The 21207-nt window shown below is 35.0% G+C and overlaps 1 protein-coding gene across 1 annotated transcript; it reads left to right on the forward strand.

Annotated features, from left to right (window-relative positions):
- Positions 1-226: 226 nt before the first annotated feature.
- On the forward strand, positions 227-20019 carry LOC584140 (ATP-sensitive inward rectifier potassium channel 12-like). The gene is made up of 2 exons (XM_030982515.1): positions 227-2113; positions 18334-20019. The coding sequence occupies exon 1, from the start codon at positions 623-625 to the stop codon at positions 2111-2113; it is 1491 nt and encodes a 496-aa protein (XP_030838375.1). The 5' UTR covers positions 227-622; the 3' UTR covers positions 18334-20019.
- The last annotated feature ends 1188 nt before the right edge of the window (positions 20020-21207 follow it).

Raw genomic sequence — 21207 nt, forward strand, 5'->3', positions numbered from 1 at the left:
ATCTACCAGCAGGTGAAGACATTCCATTCATTCCTTCATGACTGTTACATGCAAATGAGCACCTCTCCAAGGACATAGTCAACAGGTGTTATATGTCTGTCAGTCAGTCTGCATTGCTCACACACAGACAGGCAGTCACACTTATTCATCAGGAGCGGAAATCAAATAGAAATTTGTATTCTTCTGGGGAACCACTTCCTACGCATATAACCCTGCTTTGATTGACCTTTTACCCCCCCTAATAGTTAGGACTGGAATTGCTACTTCCATGTTTAGGGATAAATTGACTTTTTTTCAAGAGTAGTGAGTGAGAACCCACTTGTATGAACTTTGCTCTTTAGTAATTTGGGGGGAGTACTGTGGGGAGCTCTGTCTGTATGTTGTTAGCTGTGTTTGTACTCTGCTTAGAGCCTGCGTTCTGATTGGTTGAAACTAGTAGCTTGTGGTAATCTGAAACCAGTGTTTTCTTGAACTAGCTGGTGGTTTTCAGGCGCACATACATAGCGTATATATACACACAGCAATCTTTTGTGTACACTGTGACCCTCCTGCTCCCTGCTCTTTGCTCCATAAAGTTTATCTGTGAGTCAAGCGCAGGGTAGTTGATAGTGCACTCACAGACATGAGTGGTACTGGTAAAGACTGGAAAGAGAGAGAAGCAAATGGTGATTTAGCAGGCAGTGGTACGGCCAGCCTTTCCGATTCTCTCGATGGCGTTGTTCCCCATCCCAACATGAAAGGCCCGATTAAGCGCAGACATTCTGTGCACAACTTTGCGCGTCAACTGAGTTTGCGAAGGAAGCAGAAACTTCAGAGACTTGTGAGCAAGAATGGAGAATGCAATGTGGTTTACACTCATGTGCCTTCAAGGTGGTCTGACTTCTTCACTGATATGTTCACAACACTCATTGATTTGAAATGGAGGTGGCTACTCATAATATTCTCGCTGGCATACGTGCTGGGATGGATGGGTTTTACGTTCGTTTGGTACGCGCTGATCTGGTATCATGGGGATCTTGGTTACCAGGACAAAATGGCAGACAATGTCACAGAATACGAAGACTGGGAACCATGTGTTTATAACGTGCAAAACTTCATTGGTGCTTTCCTGTTCTCCGTGGAAACGCAGACGACGATCGGTTATGGTTATCGCGGAACGAGTGAAGCATGTTGGGCAGGAGGGGCCATCGTCGTGATCCAGTCTGTCTTTAGTTGCCTGGTGGATGCCGTCTTCATCGGTATGGTCTTCGCAAAAATTGCACGACCGAAGAAACGTGCCGCAACAATTAAGTTTAGCCACAATGCAGTCATCGCCGAGCGAGACGGCAAGTTGTGCTTGATGTTCAGAATAGGAGATATTCGCCGGTCGCATATTTACGAAGCTCATATCAGGGGGCAACTCATCGGACCTAAAGTTACAGACGAGGGCGAGTGCATCCCTCTTCATACGTACAACATGGATTTCAGTAACAATACCGGGGAGGATAGAATCTTTCTGGTGTGGCCTATCGTTATTTGCCATGTGATAGATGAAAAGAGTCCCCTGTACAGCATCTCAGCTGCTGATCTCCTGGAAAACAACTTTGAGGTGATCGTATGCATGGAGGGTGTTTTAGAACAAACCGGTCTTGTCATGCAAGCCAGAACATCATACTTGCCTTCCGAGATCCTATGGGGACAACGCTTCAGTAGCAACCTCATCAGCATCAACAACAACGAACAATTCAAAGTGGACTACACCGACTTCAACTCCACCTATGCTGTCCAGAGCATGCCTAGCTGCAGTGCGGCAGACTTAGAGCGCATGAGGTCAGCAGACACGGACTTATTGAACAATTCCAAAGTGAAGTCGTCGCCTTCGTCTGTTAAGTCTTCCCCCAAGAAAAGTGTCTTCCGATACAGCTTGCCTAAATCACCAAATAGTGCCTTCAACGGAAACGGAAGCATCCGATTTGCGGATGACCTGGAAAACGGAGAGAAAAACGGAGAGAAAATGCACATGTCCAATTCTAAGGCCAGTATGGCTTCTGTGGAGTCGATGACCAATGGCAATGGACATGTTACAAATGGAAACGGGATGAAGAGATCGCCTTCTAGAGAGTCTCCAGTATAGGTGAGATTTGTTCCCATGATCTATAGTGTTTATTTATCTTTATAGCATCGACAAAGGTATTTTATGTTTGGTTGAATTCTGCTTCCAAAGTCATCTATGCTGCCAAAAACTTCTGTTTTAGACGGGTGTTTTTCACTTGTTCTATAATATAAAAGTTTTTATGTGTGACATTGAGATAAAGTCCTTTAAATTGCAAAAGAGGCAAGCTTATCAATTCATAAAAAAGACCCAAAAGAGGGCAAGACACAGAGGTTATAATATCCATGCTTAGAACTTATGTTCTAAAACAGCTTGTACCGGACAACATCAAGTAATGTTATGAATTTATTTCAAGTTACAAATTAGTTAATTAACTAAAGTGAATGCTATTTATTTTCATGGAATCAAACAAAATAGACATCCTACAGGCATTTAGAAAGAAATAGAGGGAGGAGAGAGAGAGAGAGAGAGAGAGAAATAGAGGGAAGAGAGAGAGAGAGAGAGAGGGTTTATTATGTCATTTGCCGCATGAAAGAGTACTGTAAACTACATGATAGTAAACTGTATGATAGTGATAATATGGAAGGAAAGGAATAAAACAGACAAAATGCTATGATTTAGCTTCTCATTTATTCATTTCATAATCATATTCAGGTTTTTCATATTCAGCATATTTTTTTTAATGCTGAATTATATTCCTTAATCATGCAGCAACCTGCGTGTCTTATATCAAAAATATTTTAGGAAATCATTTTTCCATTCACAACCTACCGATGTGCAAATTGCTTGTGCATTGTTTGAGTATACATATTCATGAAAATAGTGTAATTCAGAAAATTTAAGAGAATATTTAATGCACTCTATACACTACCAGTAATTTTTCACTTCCCAGCAGATCTGATCTGTGCTAGGTTATCAGTTGGAATGGGGTTCCAACGTTAAAAGAGCTCATTTTATTTCTGATTTCATTTCAGCCTTGACTTTATTTCAGCCTTGACTTTATACTCGTATATATTCCTTTATGTGTTCAGTTCTATTTCTCATGATCTGAATATTGTGAAGAGGGAATCACAAATAAGAAATATTTTCCTATTTTCATGAATCATGGTATAAACATTGAGCTTTTTAAGGTTTTATGTCCATTTCAGTATTCAGTTTCTAGTGATCTTTTCTCTGTCTCACCAGGAATTATCAAGTAGGCCTATATAATGCATGTATTTTACATTCAAATGGTAGAAAAGATATTTTTCTTTCTTGAAAACACTATTTGAGATAAGAACACATCTGATAAAGATGTTCATTCTGGTATCTGGAATGCCTTCATACTGTCAAACCTGCTTTAGTTTAGGGACCACCTGTATAGAAAGACCACCTCTATAAAGACTGCATTTATTGTTTCCTTTGGAATGTGTTTCGTCCCATTGAAACATGTACTAAAGGAATCTGTACATAAAGACCATCTGCTCATAAAGACCACTTTTTTGTATCCCTTGACTTGAGTATAATAGTCTTGAAAAACTCTTATGCAGGTTTCACTGAATTAGAAACCAAAGACCAAAAATGTTGTTTAGTGTAAGTGTATCTCTGTTCAATCCTAAATTGCTTTGAAATCTAATAGCTTGTATTTTCAGTTATCTAGCCAGAAGGGATCGGATTATGTACTTCAATGTTTAATCTGATATACAGACGTGTCAATCTTCATAAATGACCAGTACAAATTGGCTCTAGTATCTTCAAGGGGTTTCAATGATCGGGGTGTTATATCATGGTTATATCGAATGAGCTTCTAAGGTTTCCGGACACCTGACTTTAGATTTTAGCCTTTTAGGACATTCATTACAGTATAAATAGCAAGTCCATTTATATCATGCACTTATCTAACCCAGGGGATGTATTTAAGACATCCTCTCATTCAAGGAGTATTTTCCTATTAAGTTTGTACCCATTTGATGCACCTGGGTGGAGAGTGGCAAATATAGATTGATATCGAGCAAAGGATATTAGTGCCGTGGCAGGAATCGAATCGTGAACCATGTGATCCATAGTCTGGTGACATATTTGCTAGACAGCAACAACTTCTTGAAGCAATTTTTACATTTCAGTGGGAATGATGAATCCTGATTCAGCTTTTTAGAGTACCGGTAAGCAAAAAAAAAAAAAAAAGGTCCAATTTCACATAAAGTATCATTCTCTCAAAGAAATGCTGTGTGATAATTTAGTGATATTTTCACCAAATACTTATACTATTCATAATACATTCAGAAAAGAAAGAAATACATAATTGGCCTAACAAATTAATACAGAATTGACGCCATGGTCCTTTAATAGTCCTTTAGAAAATTCGTCGCTGTTTTCACGAAGTGACGGTAGTGAAAAAAAATTGCATTCACTTTGCGTTACGATTTTCCTCACTACCGTCACTTCGTGAAAACAAGGACGAATTGATCTTTCCATTATTTTTTTTAAATTGATAATCTTTGTTTTTTATAGGTCATTCCTTCAGCTGTCAAGATATCTATAAGTTTTTAATAAATATTTACGTAAGTAACGAAACACATTTCAACTTCTTTCCTCAATATTTGAGATATGAAATTTTGGGCTACTTTTGATAAGGCTATCTATTGATTAGTGTGTAGACTCCACACTAATTTGACAGGTGGTATGCATACAAATATACATATGGTCTGTCTGTATGCTTTGGGGCTAACACTTTGAAAAGTTTCAGGGAAAAATTAATATTTATTTTTCGGGGGCTACTTTTCAACCTTGCCTGCATGAAAATAACATTCTAAAATTGGTTTTGCGTTGAACTCTATGCAAATTTAAGGGGGCTCTTTTCTGATTTTCGGGGGCTCTTTTGGGCATTTTGGGGGCTATTTCGCCCTGAGCCCCCGTGTATTTTTTTCACTGAAAAGTTTATGGCTCACAAGTAATGATTGTTAGGCCCTTGTGCACTGGGTCCTTGTTCAAGCTAAGTTATGTTATCGCTGTCATTGTCAGATAGTTGGTAATCATCTTGATTTTTTATTTAGGTCTTCATCATCTGCTTGATTAATTTAATATTTATTTGGTCTTATGATCTTACCTTCCCAGAATCAACAATATAACTACCTCTTCTTTGGTCAGAATTTGTCCTGCTTCTTCCTTATTTCCACTTTTCCCTTTTCCTTCTTCTTTTGTCCGTTTTACTTCTCCTTGTCGTTTCGTGGCTATTTATTGTTTTGTAATATTTTCTTGTATTTTCCAAGTATTTGTAGGCAAAATTTGAAACAATTATATTTTTTTCTGGGGGATCCACAAACTACCACAAGTACTGCTTTTAAAGGAATCCCCCCCCCCCCCCATTTCCTCAGAAATTAAGAATTTCTTGTAATCATTTTATTATGTGCAAAGTTTATTTGTATAGTTACCATGAAAAAGTGAATTATGTATGAAAAAAATGTAATACCTTTGGCTTTGTTATCTTTCTGTTGGAAATGAAATAGACATGAATTGAATTTAATTGAATAGTTAGCATTTACTCTTAACGTTTCAGTTGCAGTTTGCGGAATCAGTGAAAAGATTCATATTCACTTGAGTCTTTTGTGTCAAATCCTGATGGTGAGGGTAGCATTCATGTCTGTTTGCTTGCTAAGTCATGTGTCAAAAGAGATCTGAGAATAATCCCTCCCCTTTTTTTTGTTTAAATGTTTGGGGACATCATGTACATGTACTTGATGTTCTTGCAAAGCTAGTTGAACTTCTGAAAAAGCTTTTGTGCAAATTGCATGGAGGAGTAAGCCATACCTTAGTCATGGTGGTTGGTGGAGAAAAGAAAAAATGACAAAAATTATGAGAGCTTTTTACTAATCCCGAAAAGAGATTAAATTCCAAGCACAGTTTGGGAAATTCTTTGATCACCCTTCCCCCCTTGTATGCCTTTTGTAATTTTCAAAATAAAGTGACTGGTTTTGAAAGTAAACTGCAGTAAAATATTGTTTTTTGAACATTCTACAAGTTGTTCTGGAAGTGAGTTTTCATTTTCTAGAGTTTTGGATATTTCATGGCTACAACTGTATATCTCCCACCCCCCCCCCCCCTTCCTGCCTTTTTTGTTCTTTTTTTTTTTTTTTTACATTTAAGCAACCTCAAGGTTTAAAGTAAACTATTTTTTTCACTACTTTAGCATTTTGGCTTCAACTTAAATATGTTGACTGATTCAAAATATACTGGTACATGTATGTACTGAGAGTGTAAATTTCTGAGATTTGTATGAAGGTAGTTTGTTTCCTGGTTGTTGCTCTTGGTTTCTGTTATATACATCATCCTGTCGTATATAAACTGCATAAGGGATCAAGTGATTAATAATAACATGCTATATTCCAAAGCAGATCCTTAACTTAATGACCTACTGAAAGTGGTGAGAATTATAATTTAGAGTTTAATACGGTAAGGCAATAAATAACTTAAAGGTAAAGACCAGTATTGGAAACGCCCCAGTTTCAAAAAATGAAATGGAAGCTCTCATTACCAATCATGTGAAAGAATATGTTTTGAATAATACATGATAAAAAATATGCCGGGAAACCGCCTACTAATTCATATATTTGGTAAATTTGTTTCTCTCATGGTCTGTGAGAGATATAGGGTAGTCCCATATACATCTTTCTGTGTATAGTGCTTGTAACTTTACGAAGAATGGGCCAAATTTCTTATCATTTTGATGATTCCAGAACCTTGCAGATGCTAGATGCTAGATGATCAACCTTTTCTGATCGATTCCACAACGTTTCTTTCACAATGCAATCGCATGACCATAACTGGTCTTTACCTTTAACGGCCCTTTCATTCTCTCATTTCCATAGGCTTAATACAGAAACCATTCGGTTCCTGTATGTAATGGGTTCAAATAGAGAAAGGATAAGTTGTATTAATTTTAAATGTTACTTCAAATTTTTCTGAATATTGTGAAAAGCTTGTCGCAGTGGGAAAACAGAAATGCACTGTAAGCAGTTTCTTTTGTTAGTTATGTACCTTTCCCTGTTATTGAATCATACTCATTTTTCATGTCAGCATGAAATGAAACATGACAAAATTATGATGTTGAATTGACACCTTACATTCAGATGCTCCTGAATGTTGTGAAAAGCTTGCCGAACTAGGAAAACAGTAATGCCCTGTAATTGCCCTGTTACTTGTTAGTTTACTTTGTTAGTTATGTCCCTGTTTTCGAATCATACTCATCTTTCATGTCAGCATGAAATGAAACATGACAAGATTATGATGTTGAATTGACAATGCATGTTACATTCAGATGCTCCTGATTGTTGTGAAAAGCTTGCTGCAGTGGCCGGAAAACAGAAATGCACTGTAAGCAGTTTATTTTGTTTTTGTTATGTCCTTGTTTTCGAATCATAGTCAATTTTCATGTCAAGATGACATAAGGGAATGAAACGTGATGATATTTCACTGTTGTATTTACAGGTAGGTGTGACATCCAAGTTTTCCTGAACAATGTGAAAATGTTGCCTCAGTGGGAAATAGGTAATGCCCTGCAAGCAATTTTCTTTGTTAGTTACGGTATGTCCCTGTTTTCGAAACATAGTCATTTTTCATGTCAAGATGAAATAATGGAATGAAACGTGATGATGTTCCACTGTTTTATTTTCATGACACATTTAAGTTTTGGTGTATATTGTGAAAATCTTGCCTCAGTGGAAAAACAGTAATGCCCTGCACGCAATTTTCTTTATTAGTTACGGTATGTCCTTGTTTTCGAATCATAGCCATTTTTCATGTCAAGATGAAATAATGGAATGAAACGTGATGATGTTCCACTGTTTTATTTACATGACACCTTTAAGTTTTGGTGTATATTGTGAAAATCTTGCCTCAGTGGAAAACAGTAATGCCCTGCACGCAATTTTCTTTATTAGTTACGGTATGTCCTTGTTTTCGAATCATAGCCATTTTTCATGTCAAGATGAAATAATAGAATGAAACGTGATGATGTTCCACTGTTTTATTTACATGACACATTTAAGTTTTTGTGTATATTGTGAAAAGTTTGCTGCAGTGGGAAAAAATAAGGAATTTGCTTTGTTACAAATTTGTTTGAAATGTCTACGTTTTTTGGTAATACCGTTAGTCATTTTTCATGTCAACTTAGCCGTAAAATCATGTAGTGTTTAATAGTGAAACATGATGATATTTCAAGAATTCATCAATCTTGCGCGACATGTTCTATTAACCTTTGCTTGTTAAGTTGCTGAACTCGACAGCTCGTTAAGAATTAACAATAGCATTGCTCATAATCTTGTTGTGTACGTGTGTTCGCGTTTTAAGGGGATATTTCATCATTCATTGTTGCTCACGTTTTTCTTGCCTCTTAAGGATTTACTTATCAGTTCAATTGATAAGTTAAGATTGCATGTTTAGTGTTTACGTATCAGTTTCATTTACAAATCAGGCAACAACAGGTATTATTCCCCATTTTGTTTTGGGTTTTTTATAGGATCATTCACCTGACCTGTTTTTGATAATGGTATGAGAAGAGACAGGAGCTGAGAGTACAGTGACATGTATGGTTGGTATTTCTTGGTGATATGACCTGACATTTGCTCTAGCCACTAATGCTCCAGGCTTTTTTGTCAGAGATACAAAGTTTGGGTCAGGGTTGCAATTGGTTTTATGTTGGGTTTGGATTAGGGTTAGGTGTAATGTTTGGTCTAAGATGAAAGGAATATGATATTTTCTATTCGCGTATGATATTGACCTAGGAGCAATAATTGATGTAGACCATGTCATAGAATCATTCTAATAAACCTTTTTTTGTTTTTGTTAACTTGCTATTTGAACACTTTTAGTAAATTGTTATTTTTATAATCAAAGCTACCATTTTGAAGTTGAATCTACTTCTAAATGAATAGAATCCACTCTAAACAATTTGGTTTGAATTACTCATTCGAGGGTGGATTGCACAATTAAATTTGCACTATTATTGTCTTTTAATATATAGTGTGAATTTTCTCTCTAAAACAGAGAGATCTCTAACAAATATGACATCCCCAAAGAGTGCCTGTCCATTCCTGTACATTACCTTAGATTGAGACTTAAACAATTTAGACAATTTAGACTGTCGTCCAGATTAGACCACTACGGTACCCATTGTCCGAATTAGACCACTACCCAGGGTCGAGTTTAGTTTGCAGGCACATACCCTGGTCAGTCGTAAAAGAGAGTCTGCTCTATAAGACTACCATAGGTACTACAGCTGCTCCTGACACAACCAGTAGGTACATGTAGCTGGGCTAGGCTTCTCTCAAGGCACAAAAATTTGTTGAAAAAGTGTCAAATTAGGGTCTGTGCTTGCAGACTAGGTCGAGTCTGTGTTTATAATGTTGGCCTTTATAAGACCAGTTCCTTTCCTCTTCATGTGCTTATTATTCTCTCACAGTTTACTTAAATCCAAAACCAAATAGCTCAAAGCCTCTGTCGTGTTTACCTCTTTTAAAAAACAAACACAGCAATTCTTCTACACTTCTTCCACACCATAGAGCTTTAAGTGTGAGCTGAAGAGCATATTATCAATGAATTTAAGTAGCATAACTTGATTTCAAAATACCAGTGGTGTAGGAAAACACCATGAAAGGTTTTAGGCTTGATGGTATTTGTTATTGTTAGAGCCTCAGCTAAAATTATACAATTTAGCTAAATCTTATGCTAAATCTGAATCTTTGGCCAACATACAGCATTGTCTGTACCACTGATATATAAAGTCAAGATAAGTTTTTGAATCGAACAAACATGAGAAAAGCAATTTCAAATGTCAATGGCAAATATCTTCTGAAATCTGAATCATCTTATTTCCTCGTTTCCATTCCTAGAACTGCGAAACTGTAGCTGTCATTACTGTGTTCATGTTTTTGTTTTTTATTATTAATTACCTCATTGAGTTGTATCAGTTCTGAATTTAAGACGCTTCAGATATTTTTTTAAACTGAATCTGATGAGAAACTGAAAGGCATTAAATCATATACATTTACATAGAGCTAACACCCTTCTGGCTCTCAATAGATGATTATCAGTTCAGAGCATATCCAATATCAAATCATTTGTTTAGAGCCAGAAAGGTATTAACTAGCTCTGTATTAAAGTGTATGAGTTTAATGCCCTTCTTGCTCCAAAAAGATGAAATGATTCCTAAAATTTACTATGAGTTCTGGTAATTGGCAGAACAAATACATTTTTCACATAGTTGAAATAAAATGTATCATAAACCTTCATGACTTATACCTGCCATATGACTTTGGTAGAAATTAGAAAACCTGTATTATAAAAGGAGCAGAGTCATCGTGACCTACATGTATGTGTTTTACCACGTGGTCTCTCTGACTCTATGTGCAAATGTGTGCAAATGAGAGTCGTGCCTTTCAGTAATGGTTATTTCCAGCAAGTTTGTGCTAGTTTAATAATCATTTATGGGATCAAACAACCCCTCTGAACTCCATACATGACACCATTCATGAAATTATAAGCTGGTATTTCTTGAAATTCTTCTACTTACCGGAACTCAAACTCTGATGTTTGTGTAACATACTGTTTTGGGTGTGATCATGTTCATGTTTTTTGCTGGTATATAAAGTACTTCTCACTCTTTCTCTTCAGTGTAGTTTTGTCCGTATTCTGAGGATTACATAGCTAGAACTTCCTGATATGACTATTCAGTTGATCTTCTTGATCTTTGCCTTTGAATTGATTCATATTTTTAAAGTGGATTCTTGTAAAAATCAGTGTCTGATTGTCCTTCCGAAATACTGCAAAATGAATAGAATTTCTTAACACACCAGTGACTATTTGTTGAGATTTTTTTCATCCCAACATTTCATTATTGATTTACTCAATTGTGGTTAATATCTATTGAGATACCAGTAACCAAGACACTCTTGCCCATTTTATGAATTTTCAGGTATAAATTGTTGCTTACAAATCATCTTCTCGGGACAGTACTCCTACCTCTCTTGTGTAAAAAAAAATTCAGATTTCCATTATGCAAATTAAACTCGAGGACTTGAGGTGCTACAAAATACATGAACAAGATACTCTAAGACTAAAGAAAGCTGTCTGTAATATACAATTCTAAGTTGGTGCCATTTCTTTTCACCTAGAATAGATTCATGAGGAAATGAAAGTTGACAACTAATTTTTGTCCTGAGTCGTGATCTGAATTACCTTTTTGTCAATTGTCTGTGCATAGTGGATTTCAGGTATATAAATGCCCTTTCATTTTGTCTTCATCTAAAAGACAAAGGGGATCGCACTGTATTTCCTCATTTTCGTAAGTATTTCACTACTGTGAAATGCTTTCAAGTTAATTTGGAATTTAAAAGCTGTATTTTTCCGGGTTACTGAAGGTTATGCTCCAGGATACGTTGGTACATTAACAATCAGTGAATTTGTGTCTAAAAGGGGACTTTGCAGGATTGAATTTGAAGATTTCCTGATATATACAGGATTTAAAGTGCCTTATAACGGGACTTGATATATCATGGGTCATGTATAGCTCCCCCTCAATTGGCTAGACCACATCCTCCCCCCCCCCCCCCCAAAAAAAAACATGATAATAATATTAGAATACATTGAATAAATAAGAATAATAGAATTAAAGATCCTAAGTCAATTTCAGTGTACCCTCCCCCCCCCCCCCCCCCTCCCTGTTAAAAAAAGGTTTGTTTTTAGCCCTGATTTTGATGTTTTTTTTCTTATAATCTCAATTTTTGCTTGCTAAAGCTTCTAGGAATTCTAAAGAATAGTGGAATTGTGAAAATTTTCTATGAGGATTAGCTGGCTTGTAGTCATGACGACTGCTGGCCCAGCTTGTAGTTTAAGCCTCGAGCAGCAATCATTGTTTCGGTGCCATGTGAACCCAACTTGCTGTTAGTGGGTCGTTGTTTAAAACCCAAAAGCTAAAAACTACAAAGCTTAAAACTACAACGGTGACATACGACCAAAATTAGCTACTTGAGGCTTCCCAGCTCCCAGCACAAAGTAGTACCGGTATACACCAATCAAAGGGTTACTGTGCCAGCCAGTGCCAGGGATGGAGAGTTTCGAGAGACTGTAATATGCTCTTCAAATCAAAGTTCAAAACTTGGATCAAGACGTATGTCAGGTGATAAATATCTTGTAGAATTTGAAGAAATGTATGCCCTCATGTGAGAAACAAACCCTATTTGAGAAGTAGTTAATGGCCATATTATGGATAGAACATTTTAGCCAAAGTAAAGATCATCAACAGTAAACAAGTTTTACAAAGGTGTTGGAAAATAGGAATTGAATTTGATTTGATTTTAATTTTGTAATAAATATACACACAAGAGTTTTAGTGCATCAATAACTTTCTAGGCAGTGGTTTAACTGCTTTTGTTGAGCAATGTGTTTTGTGATTGAAGACGCCCTTTATTTTCTTAGTTTTTAATCACTGATTTTACTCTACTTTAATTTCTGAAAATATAACTAAAGATTTTTTTAATGTATTGTATTTGTTTTGTTTTCTTTGGTGGTTGTGTTTCTTTTCTTTTGTTTTTTGTTATTTTTCTTCTGGTCATTTCTTTTCTTAAAAAGTAAATTTTTAATTTGTGTCTATTCCAGATAAATAATAATGATAATAATGATAATAATATATCTTGTTTACCCAGGGTAACCTCATCAGTAGTAATACCATTCTGAATACTATACCTGAGGGCACTGCAATCACATTATTACCCTGTCTTTATAATTAGTATTGAACATTTACATTACCCCCTGATACGGCTGATTTGAATAGTATGTCAACTCAGAAACATGATCGAATGACGTCAAGTCCAAGGGTACCTTGTGAAAATATTGAACCGAGGGGGAGTTTCCTTCTCATTACAACAAGATTTTCACAGCGCTATTGTCCTCTTTTGTTTACAGTTCTTTGCTCAAGGTTTGTATCTTGTTACGATTCAAAATATATTGAAAATAGGACAAAAGAGCAATTTTTTCCCAAAATTATTAATTTTTACTTTAGAAGAAGGAAAGAATTCTGCAAGATGTGATTTATAGGCTCAGTTGTCACTAGAAAAAGAGAATTCTATTACATTTACAGGTCCTTTTGAAACTTTCGGAAGCTCCATTATATAGAGCTCCATATAAACTATAAAGGACCTCATGACAAATATTTTGTAAATAAAAAGAAAAGTATAGAAATGAATGTCTTGTTTTGATTTGATTTTGTATTTTACTTTTAAAAACCTGAGGTAGAGTAGAATTGTTTAGCCTCAAAATATTCTCAATCTCTCTTCTTTTTTCTTTTTTTTTGGGGGGGGGGGGGTACTGTTCATCATCATCTTATACAAATAATACAATGATCCAGAATTGATCTCTAATTATATAACTGTACATTCAGAGCCTTGAACCTTATTGCATTAACTTCTGTCTACTAATTCTTCTCAATCCTTCTCATAAGTTAACAAATCTTACAAAATAATCTGGTTATACAATTCCTTTTTTGATTGTGTTGACCTTACTCTTTAGAATATTTTAGAACCTGTTTTGCCACTAAATCTCCTTTGTTTGGTTCTAATTGTGGTTTAATTTTTTAAAATCATATTGTCAGTCTTCCAGAAATGGTGACAACTATTTACAAGTTTACATCAAATTGATTGTTTTCATAGGTCCTTGACCAAATGAATAAGACGTTTCCCATGAGCAAATCTAACTGAGCTTATTACCTGCTACAATAACCTGATATTCTAAAGAAAATATGCATTCAATTTGACATGATTGTGTGTAGATTTGTTTACTGTGGGAATGCAGGATGTAAATAGGTAATTTTTGTTGTTTTTCCAGGGTAGGAATTTGACATGTTTTTTTCTCTTCTCATTTGAGTGAATTAATTTAAAGGAAGCAAAGTTATTGTCCTAATGGCGGACTAATGAATATTAATAAGCCAGAATGAATCAGAAGAGCTTGGGTATTTATTCTAGTTCATTGTGTCAGCTATGGACCAATGATGGCCTGGTGGTAGAGTCGCTGCCCGCAAGCAGTGGATTACAGGTTCAAATCCTGCTGGTTCCAAGATTTTTTCTGACTTTTTTTCAATCACAGATCGATCAATCGATCTCATTTACTGGGTGTAAGCCACAAATATGTTTAAACGAGTGCATATATATATACAATGTTCTTGAGTGTTATGATTCATAGAGAGCTCTGTTGATTGACTTTCAAGTGTCAATCTGTTAGGTCACTTCAATTTAAAAAAAAAATCCTCATTCTTACCATCCAACGGCCAATACTAATATACATTCAAAATTATATAACATCTGCTTAGTGCATTAATGGCATTAACTTTTAATCAAAATATAAGGGCTATTCTCCATTAGATTACATTAGGCCAATTTACACTTAAAAAAAACCATTGTTGATTTTTTTGGACTACCATTTACTCAACTGGAGAAACCCGTAAAAAAAATGGCAACGTTTGCTCGTTCTGATTTTTGGGTGAGTACTGCCATGCTCAACTTGTCACTACCCTGCATGCGATAGCACTGAAGCGAGGCGCTATGCAACTACCGATGAATTGAAACACTGCAATGTGAGAAAAATTGATGATTTTTTTTTTTTTTGGCTCGCAGTATAAATGCAGCTATTATTGCTGCTGCCCTGCCTGTGGCAGCTAGGCATGTCCTTGGTAGTCTTTTGTCTCAATGGTGGTGAAAAACTACACTTTTCGGATTTTCAGACACAAGAGAATTACATACGTTTGTTGTTGTTGGTACAATGCAGAGATACTTGAGTGGTTTAATGTCTACTGTAACTCAATGCCAGAAATGGATTTATGGCCGACTAGTTTAAAATGAGTGTCCCCCCCCCCTGAATTATTGTTTTATTCAAAGCAGATGTCTCAGTTTTCTTTACCATTTTTATATTTCCTTCTCATTCTCTTTCCCTTCTTCTTTTGTTATATTTTGACCTGACCTCCATATTTCCTCTTTCTTTTCTTTCACTTTGGCTAATTTGTGTCTTCTTTCTTCCCTGAAATAGCTCACAAATCCCAAATCTAAGCTGTTTTGTAAAGTTATTATTATTATTGAAAAACATATGTAGGCAACACATTGCTCCTCCCTCCCTCTCTCCCTCATTCCCTCCCTCCCTCCCTCTCTCCCTCCCTCCCTCCCTCCCTCCCTCCCTCCCTCCCTCTTAAAGGATTGGTTTAATCACAAGAAAAGTGAACACTATTCTGTTAATTGGCTCTAGAGCTCAAGCTTTGGAGTACAGCTATCACTTAATTACATTATAACATCTATATTAAATACTTTTTTTAAAAGATCATAAGTGCTTTCTACTTTATTCCAGACGTTGTGGATTCTTATGAGAAGTGCCTAAAAGTGATTAGAAAATTTGCAACAGATTCAATTTTGTGCACATGCTAGTTTAAAGAGGTCTTAAAAGTCCCCAGAAATGTCTCTGTTTTATTGGTCTTGTGTAAGTTAAACGTTTTATTTCAAGGCACTGAAAGGTCATCATACCACTGCCGATATCCAGAGCAATTGTGCTAAACATTTCTTATCTCTCTCTGCTAATATTGGAAGAGAAAAAGAAGCAAGATATGGATATATTGAAATAAAGGAGTTCAAAGTTTCTTGATAAGGGATAGATAAGAAACAATCTAGGCCAATTACTAAGCCACTAAAGTCACTAGTTTACACAATGTGTAGTTGTGTAACTTGTATACAAACTACAAAGTCTTCCATTTGAAGTCCTTTTGGAGTCTCTCCACGTGCCATTTTCTCATGGTTTGTAGCCATCATGGTAGTACCATGTTTGTATTAGGTACATGGTATAATACTATATGGTTCACATGCTGTTGTTGATGGCCTACATTAAAACAAATCAGAGTATTAAGTCCTTTTGCCGCTAGCACTTTATCAAATTAATGAATATCAGTGATCTTTATGAACTAGTGGAGTTTTAAGATTCAAATGCACTATAGATATTCATGCATATATTATATTTCATTTTATTTTATTCATTTATCCCAATTTTAAAAAAATATATTCTTCAATACAAACATAAAATGGCATATCTGAAGTAGGAGGATCATGAAGAGCACACAAATGGCCTGTTAAAAATGATATATTCATATAAAGTTCCTACACATTAAATGTAGCTCTTTTCTTGAAATCTATGGATTAAATTATATTTTACGAGAATCATAATTCCAGTTTATTTGGACTACAGTATAATTCTGATTAAAATACAGAAATGGCTGAAAACAAAATACTCGCCTCCTTACTTTTCATTGTCCGATTAAGGCCTGTATAATATATTTTTGATTGTGCTTTTCGTCTTGGAAACACTTTCACTGTTTTCATTTTATCTACATGTTTTATTGTTCTTGACTTGGTATATAAATGTTTCAGATTTCAATAACCGTGCAAGAAACAAACAAATACACAATACAAAATTTCAAAGTATTTCAATTTTAATTGGGCTATTGCTGTGGTCAACTGCCAATTTGAGTACATCCTCTTGCACTCGGTTGACGTTGACGTAATCTACAAACCTCCATTGTTGATACCTCATGCCAACTCGTACTGCACTTAATCCATGCAGGGGGGGGGGTCTAAGATTTGTGCGATATCCTGACCCGATACTTTTCTTTGGTATTGCATTTCGTTTGAAATTTTCTCCACTTAAAAATACTTCAATTTTTAAAGGCCATTTACTCATTCATAAATATAAGTCTTAACTGTTTTTACTTCCCTTTTTATTGAACCGGAGCTTGTTTTTCTTCCTGAAACTGATATTGGTAAGATGGTTACATAAACTACTAAGTTTGATTAAAAAGGACGTATTTTAATACAGAATAGAGCAATGTTAAGAAGAAATAAAAGATTCTTTAGAACTCTTGAAATTTATTCCATGATAAATCCATTTACCCGTAAGCTTTTTATACTTGTACTTTGTGTTCAAACTTAATTATGTTTCTCATTAATTTCTTCCACCATTGTCCTGGCTTTTGCTTTTACCCGTCAGTCTAATATGATATGGATACAAAATGCCGAGTAATGCCAATTTGAGGTCGGGTCGTATCAATATTTGATCTCAAATGTATTACATGTATTTGCAAACAGACCCTCTTTTGAGACTGATAACAACAAATACAAGATTTCAAAGTATGACAATGGGAAACAACGAGTTACAAAACCAAGGACATTTCCAACTTATAATGTCTATTTGTCTAAATTCAGATCATCTTCAAAATCTAGAGCGAAAATTACCAGTGTTCAAAGTTTTTTTCTTTGTGTCTTGAAATGAGCTATCATCTGAAGTCAAATAAGGGGAGTGGCATTAGTGCTCGAGTGGGAAAAATATCGGGGAGAGTGTTGGATTTGGGGCGACTTTATAGTCATACTAGCATAGAATACAAAGAATTTCCATGGTGGTATTTGTATTCCAAAGGGCAGACTGTTCTCGAGTCTGCCTCAAAAAGTTGGAAGAGATAACAATAGAATGTACTGTTATGAAATATGTTAGTCTGACTTTTGTCTGACTTTCTTAAATGTATGTTATCTTTTTTTAAAAGAGATGTATACTTAAATGATAACCGAACCATAAACAGTAATATGGCATCTATACATAACAATGTATTTTTGCTGTTATGGTTTGTTTGTATTTGTGTAATTGATTGTTTTCAGGGAGGGGGGGGGGGGTATTCTTCCATATAATTGTACATACCTTTGTCATGTGATGATCAACATTAGGTTATGTGCAAATATTTATCTTGTGATATTGAAATGGTTAACAATGGGATCATACCTTGTTGGTTGTTTTAACGGTAATGATAAATAATGGGAGACACATTCCACTGTCTCATATTTTGACCAATGTCACATTGAATTTAGATGTCCCTTCAGAATGTTGTTAACCCATTCAAAGAGTTTGAGCCCGAGTTCAATAATTCCGGGATAAATTTTTGGAAATACCATGCTTAATAAAGATTTAAATGTCTTGAAGATGTTCGAGTGTAGAAAAGATCATCCATGTCTCGAATCAAAATGAATCCCAGCCCAACATTCCAATGCCAGTTCCAGGGTATTTGGCACAAACCTCAGAAAGTACTGGGTATTACATATTGTATTCTAATTGCATTATATCATTGAATGAAGTAAAGTTGTTACATACAATTAACCAAGGTCTTTCTCTTTTGCTCTCTTTTCTCTTTTGTATCACAGAAATGGGCCTCCATTATTCTGCATGTATCTTTCTGCCAAGCAAGCCAGCCAGCCATAGTGTGTGAGAAAGCCAAAACGTCTATTATGCATGTTCAGCTAAAAAGCAAGAAAGCAAATCAGCAAAGTAGCAGCAAAATGCAACAGGATCCTTTTGCCGGGTGAAAAAAAAAATGACAAAAATATAAATATGTTAATAAGATTAAAATTATAATATATGAATAGCCTTTCTATGAATGCATGGTGCCCAAGTATGGTTAAGAATGATGCTTAAAAATGTTACAATTTCCAAATATGATGTTATATAAGACTTAATGAATGTATCATGTTTTTGCCTTATGAAATTTGTTTTTGTATTTGAGTGTTTCGTCATGTCCAGTCGATAATGTAGAGTAAAGCTGTTGCCAAAAGTTGGAATCAAAGTTGTAGACTGTAATTGTTCTCTCTCTCAATGAATGTGATTCACTTTTTATATGGCACAGTGACAAGCAGTTCCAGAACAATACCAATTGTATGCGATGTGATAATGGAGTGTGTTATACCTATAAAATGTGGGAACATTACAAAGTCCTTTCACATGATTGCAAATCAAAATATTAATTCTGTAGACGAGACAGTAAGATATAGAAAATATTTGTAGAGGATGGTATTTCATGTTTTTGACTGCATTATGTAATTGATAAGACACTATTTAAGATGCAGAAGAAAAAAATCAAAAGGCATGATGAAGTGAATAAGTATCCTGTCGGCCGAGAGCAAGACGACCATTAACTCTGCGTAATTGTGCATGAGGCAACGCCATCCGAGCTCTAAGCAGTTGTCCGGTTTGTTGTAAAGAAAATGAAATCAACCATCTAATAAATGATAAGAACTACATTAGATGGTTGATTTCACTTTCTTCACCGTTCAAGACTTTCAGTCCTCGCTTCTTAAAGCTCTGTGTATTCCAATCTAAATTCCAAGAGACTTTCCAAATAATTTTTGGTCATATACCATTCTTCAACACTTGTTCACAACAACAACAACACCCATTGAAAGAATTTCAAAAAGTTTCAATATTACATTTTGCAATTGATCATGTCTCGTAGAGCCTAAGCGTAGTTTTATAAAATTCATTGTTGGAATATTCAATTTTTCTCCACCTTTGATTCTGGTATACTTTGGTATCAGCCTCGCTCAACTGCCAGCAGGTCTTGGCATATGATCAGGACTTTGATGTTGTATATTTGTAATCCAGGGTTTCTCGTTCTGGTGATCATTACCATACATGCACAATGTAGTGATATTTGTTTTTCAATGTACTGGTGAATTGTTAATGATTTCAGTATTTTTCAGTATTCTTCATTTCTTACACAGTAAATTCAGTTCTTTACCTTCAGGTATGAAATACATGAAATGTTTATAGGGTGTATCAATATTTAGTTGACATTCACAGTATTCTGTTGTATGAAAAAGACAGCAAAAGTACATTGTAACATCAAAGAAAAGTAACTTCATTGAAGTATTGGTATAAGCAAAAACATTTTGCTACACATCACTTTGCTAATGTAATAATAACCTTGATATTGTAGTTGAATCCAATATAGGTAATTATCCTTTGATTTTTTTTTAAACATTAAGTATTTATAAAATTCCTTAACTATTAGCATTACATCAATGAGATATTTGTCATTTTTTATATGCATTTCAGATTGAAGAAAAAAATGTTTAATGAGTTAGCGATGTATTGTCTATTTAGCTCCAAACAGACAATATTGTCACATCCTTTTGGACTAAACGCTGCCTACCATCTAGGGTAGTTTGGAGTGCAAATATTGCAAATATTCCATCAAATTGACAAGATCCATACATAAAAATCAGGAAAATCTATACATAAAATGATGACATTTAAGTCCAGAGATGAATTATAAGTATTTTGTAATGCGGGATGATCTAGTTGGATTAATTATCAATTTATTATTAATTATACATTTTTCAAATAAATTATGATATCAGAGGGGGTAGGAATGAGTGTTTTGAGTACTAATACCAATGCATAGTCTCTGTACTAACTTACATCAGTGCTCTTTATAGCTATAGTTAGTGTGGAAATATCATTAGTACTTGAAGAAAATACGGAATTCAAACTGGATTTTTGATGATGCAAATCTGGCTTTTTATTTTAGAAACTCCATACCCAAGAAAATTTGACTTTGAGCAATATTTGCATAGTTCCAGCCCATTTGTGATTTATTGTAGAGAATTTGAAACGAGTGGAATTATGCCATAAAAACTTTCATTGTCTCGAGACCGCTTTAAGTTCACACACTTTAAGAAAGATTTCATTATTTTGTCTTTTACAAAAAGTCTGATTTTTAACCATGTGGAATTGCTCATTATTTTGGGTAGTTTGAGAGAAATGTCAGTATGCAATGATATTTATACCTTCTGTAAGTTCTGTAAAACTGAAACTATTATGTAACAGTAATTGTATATATCTAAAGCAATAACATATATATGCATGGTTATCAAGAAAGCATTATCCATTATAAAATACATTGTATATATTTCATACCAAACATTATATAATCATGCCTTTATTGAGAAAAAAATATTGTATTGCATCCACAAGTCATTGCACACATGCTGAATATTTGCATGTGTTCTTTACATGTGTTCTTGGACTGCACTAATGTTGGAAAATTCAATACATCGTCGCTGTTTTCACGAAGTGACGGTAGTGAAAAAAAATTGCATTCACTTTGCGTTACGAGTTTCCTCACTACCGTCACTTCGTGAAAACAAGGACGACATGGTCTTTGCATCATCATTTGTATTTAGATGAGAATTACCACATTATAATCCATTAAAATGGAAATAAATGTATTTGGCTATTTC

Source organism: Strongylocentrotus purpuratus, unplaced genomic scaffold (assembly GCF_000002235.5).
Source record: "Strongylocentrotus purpuratus isolate Spur 01 unplaced genomic scaffold, Spur_5.0 spur5_contig_825, whole genome shotgun sequence".
In the NCBI taxonomy this organism is placed as follows: Eukaryota; Metazoa; Echinodermata; class Echinoidea; order Camarodonta; family Strongylocentrotidae; genus Strongylocentrotus; species Strongylocentrotus purpuratus.